General features: G+C 35.9%; 1 protein-coding gene across 2 annotated transcripts in view; it reads left to right on the top strand.

Moving 5' to 3' along the window:
* Window positions 1–6,363, top strand: part of CFTR (CF transmembrane conductance regulator) — a 147,601-nt gene extending 141,238 nt beyond the window's left edge. For both annotated transcript variants that reach the window (XM_058191460.1, XM_058191461.1), the window contains 2 exons: window positions 128–233; window positions 5,024–6,363. In XM_058191460.1, coding sequence (XP_058047443.1) covers window positions 128–233; window positions 5,024–5,218 — 301 coding nt within the window. In that variant the 3' untranslated portion in view covers window positions 5,219–6,363. The remainder of the gene's footprint in view (window positions 1–127; window positions 234–5,023) is intronic.
* Window positions 6,364–12,083: the final 5,720 nt, after the last annotated feature.

The following is a 12,083-nucleotide window of genomic DNA, read 5'->3' as shown; positions in this document are numbered from 1 at the left end:
TTTATCCACCGTAGACTAATATAATAAAAGTGGCCAAACATTGTAAAAACGTCTGTTAAAAATCTTGGCTTCTAACCACATTTTTATATTGCATTTGTTCACATATTAAAAAATGTTTCTCTTTCAGGACCTTCCAAGTCATCAAAAAGACACTCAAGCAAGCATTTGCAAACTGTACAGTGATTTTATCAGAACATAGATTAGAAGCTCTGCTAGAATGCCAGCGATATTTGGTGAGTGGTGATTAAAAAAGTAAATCCTAAGAGATATCAAAGAATTTATGGCACCCAATACATTTTTACCTCATTTTATTTTTACAGCTACCACTAACTCTCCCAGTGTCAGAAACTGCTATGTGCAAGTCCCCTCAATCTCTAAAGTGGCTTATTGTGTTTTATATAAATGCCAGTTTGAAAAGCTCATTCCTCTTTGGATTCCAACTAATAGCAAGCAGTAAGATAGCAGTCCACACCTTGGCACTCCCAGACTAGAATTTCCAGAATTGCTAGTCAGTGTGGACCCAATACATGTGAAAAATGCCTTGTGGCGAAGGCTGCTGAAGCAGCAAAGTTGTGTCTCTAGGACAAATGGCTTGAGGCCTTACATTTCCTGTCTCAGAAGTACTCTGGGTCTATACACCTGGGGCTCAATTGCCTGCCTTGGTATAGCTGCATAATAGAAGCCACTCTTCTAAGAACACATCTTTACTTGGCATCCTCTTTCCTAACCCTGGTGTGCAAAATTGGTAGGAATTATATAACCTGTTTTTAGTAACCGGTAAAGAAAATGAAGGCAAATAAAAATAAAATGAATTTTATGTCTACTACCTGGCTCTGTAACAGGAGACATGTGACTAGGGAAATCCATCTTCTCTTGCTTGAGAAATCAATCCTTTCCACATCTAGACAGAATTAATTTACTTTCAGAAAAACAGAAACCAAAGAGAAAAATAAACTCTTTTTTGAACTTTATGTACAGTACTCATTGTCAACATTCCAACTGATGAACCCAACCAAAACAAGCACCTCTGAAATCTTCCAAAGTTTGAATGCAAAATGTATTGAATACATCATTTCAGCACTGAAGAAGGCAAAACCAGCTCTAACTAATTCCCGCATTTTTTTTAAAATTTATTTACATTTATATCCCGCCCTTCTCCGAAGACTCAGGGCGGCTTACAGTGTATAAGGCAATAGTCTCATTCTATTTGTATATTTACAAAGTCAACTTATTGCCCCCCCAACAATCTGGGTCCTCATTTTACCTACCTAGTTAACCCACATAGTTACAATATGGATTTTCCCCTCCCCCAATTAGTGCAGATCACTTTGTCCAATTGAGTGCCATTATTTGGCAGATACCTGCTGATGTGTCCTTGGTTCACACAGCTCTTCTGCTTGAAGTCTGGAGCCTGCATTCCATCATGCCCTTCCCTCCCCCCCTTTGGCAAGTTGAAAGTGCTAATGTTTGTAATGGCATAAGCGCACTTCAATCTTGATACTCATAGACAAACAGATAAATGGTAGATGAGCTAACGATAGAGAGCTGTGAACATTCCAGATAGCATTTCAACAGAATATCCAATGGGATAATGCAGAAGGAAGAAACAAACCTCTCAGCTTGTTTGTCTGTTACCCAAGGCTTACACTGAATTTCCATAGAGGAAATATGCATCAGAAACAATAGAACTCAGGGACACACATTCCAGAGTAAAAGTGATCTAACATAGTATTTCTAGATCAGATTTCATATCCAATATTTAGAGATAAATATCTCATGATAGTAAATGTTTTTCTGCTTCATTCCGTGGTGTTTCCAGATTCTAATATGTTACAATCTTTAATTAGAGACTCATAAATCTAATATAGCTCCTTTTGCTAGCTCCAATATGTTGCTTCTTGCCTAGACACTTAAAAGGTAAATGGTAGTTCTCTATAGAAGAGGAAGAACTTGGAAGGATTTCTTTCTCCTACGTGCCAAGGTAAGCATCCCTCCTCCCAGAGTGACCTGTTTGAGGCAGAGAGGTATACTGTATATTGGGAAAGTTGGCAGTTTACATAACAGGCAGCCAGCAATCTGGAGGACTGTGAAAACAAGTTGGCATCACAAAAATTGAACTAATAGATGTAAAGGCATTAGAAGTAAGTGTAATAAAGGAAAAAAATGGTGGGCAGCCCCATTGGTAAAATCAGCTTCCTCTTCCTCTTCCATTCTTCCGGGGAGAAAGAAGGGGTGAAGGCCAAGCTGGCAAAATCCAAATACACACAAGTAGATTCCAGACAAAATCTAAAGAACAAACTGGAGAATATGACAGAGTAACAATGGGAAATTAAGCAATGTTTTGTTTTCTGCTCCCTCTACAGTTCACCAGGCAAACTAAATAGTCATTCTTTGAAAACAATATTTTTAAACAACCATTTCTATGCATGCTAGGAATTGAAAATCTGGAACAAAAAGTGAAATAGCCAACAATTTTGTCTGAATGCTATTGTTGCTGGTTTGAAACTGATGATCTTCAAAATACTTTTGTTTTTGTTTTTTTTAAAAAAAGAAATACATAAAAAGAAACGCCAAGTTTTGTATTAAAGCACTAACTGTCCTGAACACAACCTTCCTTAAAAAAAGTTATAGTTCAACTGCACAATTATACTAGCAAGAACATGTTATGTATAAGTCAGAAACAGCACATATTGTTTCATAAACTTGTTTCATGCATACTTTTATTCACAGCAAAAGCATTATAAATCAAACATGTTTGTTTGCTGAATGCTTTGATGTATACCTATTCCAAGGTTAAAATGCTCCTGGTTTGGACTGGCTCGCCTGATCAGGTAGTGATGGTGCTTGGTGGTTCAGAGAACCAGTAGCAAAAATCCCTGGCCCCACCTCCTGCCCCTGCTGAGCTGCACCATCATCAGAGGTTTTTTTTTTATTATTTTTAAAAGCAGTTTTTCTTTAGCCGAAAACATGCACAAAAGTAAAAAAAAGCCTTTGATGATCCCGCGGCTCAGCTGGGATCATCAGAGCCTTTAAACTCTTTTTTTTTTAACAACCTCTTCGGCCAAAGAGGTTGTAAAAAAAAAGGTTTTAAAAGGCTCCTCTGGCAATCCTAGCTGAGTTCCTCATCACCAGAACCTTAAAAAACATGTTTTCTACAAGCTCTTCAGCCGAAGAGCTTGTAGAAAAAATCCTTTTAAGAGGTTCTGGGCTGATGAGGGAACTTCAGCTGGGATCGTCAGAGGAGCCTTTTAAAATCTTTTTTTCTTCTGGTGATCCCAGACGAGTTTCCTCATCATCACAGGCTTTTAAAATCATTTTTAACAACCTCTTACAACAGTCCCTACCCATGCCCACCCAATCCCCCCCTCTTCACCTGTAATTACCGCTCCTTTCGGGCTGGCAAAGCCATGCTTTACTTGAGCTACTGTAATCAGTTGCATCAGCTAGCAACTGACTCTACCTGCCTAAAATCCATCTCCTCATGAGCAACTCAATCTACCTGCTTTGCTGGCTGAGCAACTCTGGGAGTTTCAGTCCACAAACCTTAAAGTTACTAAGGTTGGAGACCCCTGATCTAAAAATAATAATAATAATAATAATAAAATAAAATATTTGTGCAGCTTTCTGAGATTTGGTGTGTTTCTGTAGTGTTTCACTCTAACTACACAAACACACAAAATCTCACAAAGCTATATGTGGCATTGTGTGTGTGTGTGTGTGTGTGTGTGTGAGTTGTGTTGTGTTGTGTGTGTGTAAAGTGTGAAAGTGTGAGGTTCCTGCTTGTTGCAGGGGCCATTTTGGGTGAAGTGCAGCTGCTTTTACATTGTGTGTGAGTCAGTTGTGTTGTGTTATATGTGTGTAAAGTGTGAAAGTTGGTTTTTGGTACCTCTTATTGTTTTGTGTACTTTATTATTTTTATTATTTATTGTTATTGGCCACGGCCACCCAGTCATCTGACTACCAAGCCACGCCCACCAATTAAGCCACGGCCACAGAACCGGTAGGGAAAATTTTTAGATTTCACCCCTGACTTATTCCAAATGTTTATTTCTATTTCTCCACTATTCTTCATTTATTGCACCCCAAATACATAAAGGCATTTTTGGCAGAAAGAGAGAAAAATTGCCCTTCATTGCATAAGTATTATTTAACAATGATATCAAGTTTGTCAGGGCCTTCAACAGTTTACTCCAAATGAAGTTCTCAGCTACTCACCTGTCACGTGGCACAACAGAAAAGCTTGCAGAAACTTTCTTCATGAGTAACAGTGACAAAGCCTTCCTGACTGTATTTTCTTCCATTTCCCCTTCCCCTCCCCTCCAGTTCCCCTTCTCTTGAAGCACGTTGGCACTAACTGCAGTAAAAACTAGCTGCAGTAAAACTGCATTTGAATAGAATAGAATAGAATAGAATAGAATAGAATAGAATAGAATTTTTTATTGGCCAAGTGTGATTGGACACACAAGGAATTTGTCTTGGTGCATATGCATAATATGCATATGCATATGCATAATATGCAATGTACACAACCCATAATTTATGAGAGATTCAACATATGGTGGAAAAGAGAAACTAGTATGTGATGGACCAGTAAGTCCTTCTGAAGATTGAGTCTATTATAATAATATTCTTTAGCTTATGGATAAGGTAGATATCATGCTTAAATAAAATAAAATTGCAGGAGGAGGAGGAAGAAAACAACAGCAGACTGAATGGAAGAAATGCTGAATCTGGAAATAATCTGAAGATAGTTATCAACAAAGTGAAAGAAATATCTATTTAAAAACTCATTGACTTTAACATTGCTTATTTCTTAGTTAGTTACAGAATTATAGGCCAAGATGCCTACTTATGGCAGTTATTAATTCGTTTTGTGTAATATATAAATGTATATTTTTGTACAACAGGAAGAATACAAATATGATAAATAATTCGCTGATTATTGTCGATCTATAAAATAGCAGTTGATTCCTGAAAATATCAATTCATAAATAAATTTTATTTTCTCATTCTGATTTATTAGGTCATAGAAGAAAATAAAGTCAGCCAATATGAATCAATACAGAAGCTCCTGAGTGAAAAGAATTCTTTCCGTCAAGCAATCAGCTATTACGATCGAGTCAAGCTCTTCTCAATATATCCCAGGAACTCAAGCAAGCCTAAAATCAGTGCTTTGCCAGAGGAAACAGAAGAAGAAGTTCAAGAAACCCGTCTGTGAAGATGCCTCAAGATGCTGTTGCATATAATTTCTGAGACAAATATCAGAACAAATGGGAACAGAAGGAACACGACTAAAAATGCCAGAACAAGAACAGATTTAGGAATTTAAATTAATGAATGTGTAATCTGCCTGCATAAAATGCTTCAAAATGCAAGGGTCAAATTAGGTATCAAGGACATGTATCTTAGACCTGATCCCAAATAATTTTTTCATAAAATATCTTCTTTTTATAGACATGGGATGATCAGGATGATAATCAAGTTTTTAAGTTATAAATTGAATTTTTAAATATCACAGTGCATATTTTTATAGTATGTGAATGTCATACAAAACAAGCAGAGTTTGCACTTGTATTTTAATCTACAGTAAATCCATAAGCAAGTCTGATCAGACCAGGGGCAAAGTATATATACCTTTTGCGATCATTGCAAAAGAGGTCATGAACTGTATTTATTGCTGTGCAAATTATAGATATGTCAGCCAAAATGAACACTTATGTTCTGGATTAACATAAATACAGGAATTGCCAGCTCTTAGTTTTTGACAAAATTGGGCATTTAAATCTTCATAAGAACATATGAGAACATAAATTTAATTAGGGATTTTTAAATTGTTTTTCCTATATATAAAAAGGACATGGAAAAATGTGATTGAAATGTATACAGTTTTTGTAATGCAAATGCATGTAAGCTGCATAACTTAAAAAAAAAGGTTACACCTATTCATGTGATAGAAATTATATTTAATTTTAAATATATTATCTGTTATAATAGCCAGGAAAATATGAGTAAAAAGAAGTAGGAAGATGGAATTAATGAATTGCATTTGTTTTGGTCTGAAATAATTCAACTTTGTTGGTATTTTGTCCATTCTGTTTGTCAGATTAATCTCTTTCTATATGAGGCGAAAGACACTAAGTTGTGCTGTGTACCTCTTTGCTAGACTGCTCCTGTAAGATATGGTAGCTGATGCTTCATAACCATTGTAAAAGAAAGGGTTAACTGCTAATCAATTCTACTGTATATGGATCAGGAGCAATTAGCATTTTATTGTTTTTATAGCCAGCAAAATGAGTCTGGGCATTGTTTTCAGTTTTTAAAATTTAGCATTGTTTTTAATTTTTAGAATTTGTAATTTTTTAGTGGAAAGAAGAAAAAAAGTTATTTGACTTTTGTGATCTTTTATACCACACTATTTTATAGTTAGCTGAAATTTCTCTAGTATATTTATTTCATAACTTTATTAAAGTTACTGTGGTAGTTCTTTAATAAGAATGTTCTATATTTTAGAAATAAAATGTATAACAATTGTATTGGAATTCAAAGGGCCATCACGATTGTTTTTATTTTACATTTTTATACAATTTAGAGAAAAATCTGTAATGAAAATCCTACCTACTAACTGCTGCATTACATATTTTGCTTATTTTTGTTGTCTTGTTTTAATGTGCAGTAATGACATTGATCCTGATCAATGAGGATGTATAATGCAACACCTTGAGACCGATTTTTTTCCCCTTATATCTACAGTGGGTTTAGCTGTAGTTTTGATTTGGTAGTGAGAGTTCAGTTCAGATCAGAAGTGTCACAAGGCAGTTCCTGACGTATCTTGGTGCTATTTTCTAGATCTTTTTAAGCAATCAGTAGCATTTTATTTGGGTCCAAAGGTCTACCAGCAATTACCACAATGACTTCAAAATTGGTGTTTCTCTGCTGATCTGTTTTGTAACATTCTAGTCATCCTATTCTTTACAACCTGCAGCTTCTCAGGTAGATGCACATAAAGAGCATTGCAGTATCAATCAGGATATGATTGACTATTGTCAGGGTATTGTGGCACTCTATTCCAGAAACATCGCTAACTGTCACGCAGCCAGAGTTGCACAAAGGATCTCCTGAGCAAGGTTTCCAATTGCTCTTTTAGAAGAACCTTATAATTCTAGAAAATAAGTAACAAATTAATGCTTCAACGCTTAGCTTGTGGGCTTCCCAGAAACATCTGATCAGTCATTCTAGTGAAAAGAAATTGGTCCCAATAAATATGTAAACTGCTAGCTATTTAAATATTTGAGTCCCACCCATTCAATGTATGTTTTAAAAAGCTAGTTGGATAACAAGACTGTAACAGAGACACAGGGCTGTACACCACCCTCCATGTTTTATTTGCTGTGAATGTGCTTGTGGTGCATAGATAAATTGGCAGATCATGTGCACTGCTGATTTAAATGAAGACTGTGCAAAATGTAATTCTTTTTTTACTGATCTGTGACCATATTATCAGTATAAAAACATTAGGTAGCATCTGTAACAGGCTTAACCAGCTTCTGCTGTGGTTATAATCAGGTGGTACAAAAGACCACTATGCCAACACGGCACTTTTAAAAAAATATTGATTGAAATGCTTCACTGACATTATTGCATAGCATATAGTTAATAAATTGAAAGCTTTGTTATAACCTCTGCTATAAGTTCATAATAAAAATTAAATGAGATGCTGTTCAAGTGAACAGAGCTAAATGAAAATTCCTGAATTGTCAGTCTACCAGCATCCAATATATGAACAAAACCTTTATGAAAAAATATATATATATTATATAACTTGCAGCGTAATAACGTTTTGTTTTCTTGTCACTAGATGGTGCTGAAGAGCTGACACATTTTTATTTCTTGTTCAACACTTCTTATTGCAAGAGTTTTGTATCTTGATTTTAGGCAAACATGGTTTCACAGTTTACTTGTATATGAAAAAGTACTTTTCAGTTGTAATCTAATTATATATTTACTTCCACACCTATCTGATCTAAGTTTCAAAGTTTCTGGATGAATTACTTTTTTATATCTGTCTTTGTGGCCCAGATGTGGTAGCTCTCTTAACACCTGTGGATTTCATTTGGCAAAAGAAGCTTGCAGCACAAAAACTTATTAAAAGATTCAGTCTACAAAATGGTTTCATTATTTCATAAGCTACAATCTAAATAATGTATGATTTATGTTTATTTGCAGTTTCCAATAACCAAAGGGAAAGAAGATACCCTAATATGCTTTTGCAAATGTGGAAGTCCTACTATTTATTATGCTTACAGTACTGAAAATAAAGGCTTCAGGTGTGAAGCATATGCTTTTCTGATGCCATTGAACTATTGATAAAATGCTAGGTAACATTGCCAGCAAATTTAATAAGACAGAAGAGGAGCTCCAGTTGTCTTTTTCCAATGCCTTGGCTTGCTTTGCCAAAATGCATCTCCTGAGCTTTCATTGCACTAAGACATGTTCTAGAATTAATTCACAACTGGAGCACACACTGTGATATTAAGTTTTTCACTGTGTATCATTACCCACAGGAAAATGTGTACCTACTGGAAAAAGCTCTTTTAAAAAAATATTAATCTTATCAGGGATACAACTACAAGGTTGTATAGCCACAGGATTTTATTCAAATTTTGGAAAGAAATAATTTCTTCATTCATGGAACCAAAGGAAAGGAATCAAACTGTGCATTTGTTCAGCTAGCAAAATGATAAAATAGTGCATAATATGAAGTAATACACTGTAAGAACAAAAAGAGAAAAAAATCCAAACATAATACTTGTCTTTGTTGGAAGAAATATCCATCTGGTTCAGTTCCAAGCTAGGAGAAAGGCCCTGGAGACAAAATGGAGGCTGGAGGTTGATTGGAAAGAGGGTCCATTTATTGATGAAGCAGAAGCACATGGGTAGTTCTGGGCACCTGACCATATGGAGTTGAGAGAGGGTGGCTTTTATACCTATTCTTGGGCTTTGCACTTGAACTTCCTATTCCTGTGCAAGAACATGTGTTCTATTGGCTGTTGTCAGACTCCCATGGAGCTATTTGGGGTCATGTTTTTTTTATTGAAAAAGTTTTAAGAAACAAAAACATTTTTCCCCCTTTTCCCCCACTCCCAGAAAATCCCCTTCCCCCCTCCCTTCCCCCCCCACCCCCCCCCCCCGCTTCCCGGGTCAATCACAAGGTATTGTTATACATAAACCAAACATAGAGTAAAATTTTCCCTTCTAATCCAATTAACCTCATCCAAATCTTTTCATCTCCCAACCCCCTCCCCATTACATAAAATAATACTTCCTAATTATTCAAAGGCAATCTGATATTTCTTAATCTGATATCTGTTTTGTAAATAATCAATTCATTTTTTCCATTCAATTAAATATCTTTCCTGCGTATTGTCTTTCAAAAAAGCTGAGATTTTAGCCATCTCAGCCAAATTAGTGACTTTCAATATCCATTCTTCTATTGTAGGTACCTCTTCTTTCTTCCAGTATTGTCCAATCAACAGTCTTGCTGCTGTTATTAAATTCAGAATCAATTTAGTCTCAATCCCTGGGGTCACGTTTGTCTTGAGCTCCCAGGTTTGGTTGAAGCTTCGAGGGTAATGATGTGATGAAGAGGCTTGTGTTCTGAAAGGGTGTTGGGCAATTCCTATTGTGCTTAATTGCTTTGTCCTGGTTTGGATCTTGAGGGCTAATCCCATCTCCCTGAGGCTGAAGGTCTTTTGCCTATCTTAATGGGCACCAAATATCAGCTGGGGACAGGAAGCTAGGGCTGAGTTTCTGTCTCCCTTAAGATTTCTATTTCTCTTTTAAGGGAAATTATATTAAGAAATATTCTCCCTTTTTAAATATTTCTCAAAATACTTTATTCTTCTAGGAGGGGTGACTTCCCTCATCTTCATAACACAGAAGGTTGTATGTAGTAAGTGATAAAATCAGTATGATGAGTGATTAAAAACAAAAAACCCCAAATCTATACAGTGCTAATATCCTATTTAATCTATTGCTAGTCCTCATTTAGCAACCAGTGGTCACTAAGTGAAACTGCTTATGATGTTACTTCAGCTGCCCTTTGTTTTCCTTTTCTGCAAAGATGGTTACTTTTTCATCACCTTTAATTGTGAATGGGCATTAAAACAAGGCAGTCACTGAACAAAGACTGACTACTTGCATTCAGTTTAAAACATAAGGTAGTACATAGAGATTGAGGTAGAGCAAAGAGAGAAAGGTTTTTGAAAAGGGTTGCTATAAAGACAGTGTAAGCAAACAGTAAGATATTTTCTATAGCTGAATTGCTCTGAAGCATACTATATGTGTGGAGGGGTTCATAGAGTATAAATAAAAGTCAAGATGGCAGCCAACATTGCAGCTGAAGCTCCACCTGTATTTATGTACAGCACACAGAAAAATTAGGCAAAGCTTCAATCATTCAACCTTTATGGCAGCCATTTTCACTTTTATAACCATATTCTGCAGACACCCCTGCAATAAATAGTTTTTCTTGTGACGTGTATGATAGAAATATATGCAAAAATTGGAAAATGGGGGAAAAGACAGAGAACAAACCTAAACTATGATATTTTCAGCAACACCACCAATGCCAGCAGTAAAACAAATGCACAATGTTGAATTTTGCTCTGTGAAAAATAATCCCAATTGCATAATGAGACATGGGAAATGCCTTTTTCTTTCAAGGATGAAAAAATTATTGCAAATTTTAAGACAGCAAAAAGTAACAGGAATGAAGAGGATATAATTAAATTAGAAGAGCCATAATTTAGAGCTAAGCCATACCTATCCAAGAAGAAGCTGCTTTCTGATGAAGGATGCCTACCACTGATCACAAAGCTTTGTACAGTTCTACTGTTTTTGCAAGAAGGATGCAGGAGGAATGTGGCGGTCCTCACGTTTCCATGACTAAGGCAGAGGGACAGCATAATGTAAGCCAACTCTGAAAACACTCCAAACCCCTTCAATTAGTGATGCTCATTTCCACGTATTTGGGGAAAGAATTGCATGGCATCTTTTAAAAACCAAATACATCACTTGATATCAAACTGAGAAAAATAGTCAACTAGTCTCTTGTATTCTCAGGAATTTGAACTGCAAGAGTATAGAGATTTCTGAACAAGAGTCAATTTGGGACCAGATATATAATGTGCTGATACTGTTCACACCAATGATTTATTTTGAGAACACAGTGGGCATTCAAACATTTGAGCTTCACATTCTGACAGAGCTTGCAGAGAGAGGCAAGCTAATTTTAAAAACACTGAGCCCGGGACCTTATCAAGACTATATTCAGGGAGGTAAACAACTGACACCTTCCAAATGTTTGTATCATTCCCATCACTCCCAGATGCAAAGACATGAGATTGTGGAAAATGTTAAATTACCTGAAGAGTTTCAGGTTCCTTATCTTCCAGTAATGACTGCAATAAGGCCAATTTATTTTCAGAAATTCATGGCAGCATCCTTACTATTACCTGCTATTTGGTTCAGACTTCTGACATTTTTCTGACAACATTGAATCTGTGTTTCTACATTTAGATAGCTTTCTAGATGATAATAGAAGCACACGATGTTGGAATTGTGACAGCCTGAATACTTTTAAGCTGTATTTAAAAGGGGCTGTTGACAGGTAGCAGTAATTTAATGGTTGTCACCCTAAGTCAATAATAGTGCAGAGTAGCAGAAGTTATCCAAAAACGACTTGTTTGTTTCAATCACTGATACAATGAACTTACTCAAGAAAATGAATAGATTGAATTTCAGGCTGGTATACAGAGAAAGGTGCTCTTCTTTTTCACAGGAATTTAAATGAGAAGTGGATGCATTAAGACTAATAATTAAGCTATTAAAATCTTGGCTGTATGGCACTAGCCATTTCCATGTCATTAATATGTCAGCTTTAACTAATTTTTCACTTTGTCTACTATCTACTACTTATTGTCCCAAAGGTGCTTTTTTGAGAGGTAACTGGCCTTTTTTTTTCTTTGAAGACGTTTCACTTCTCATCCAAGAAGCTGGTGGGGAATGGAAGGATTTATACTCCT

This window comes from Ahaetulla prasina, chromosome 7 (assembly GCF_028640845.1).
Source record: "Ahaetulla prasina isolate Xishuangbanna chromosome 7, ASM2864084v1, whole genome shotgun sequence".
Lineage (NCBI taxonomy): Eukaryota > Metazoa > Chordata > Lepidosauria > Squamata > Colubridae > Ahaetulla > Ahaetulla prasina.
This window is presented reverse-complemented; position numbering and strand designations above follow the sequence as displayed.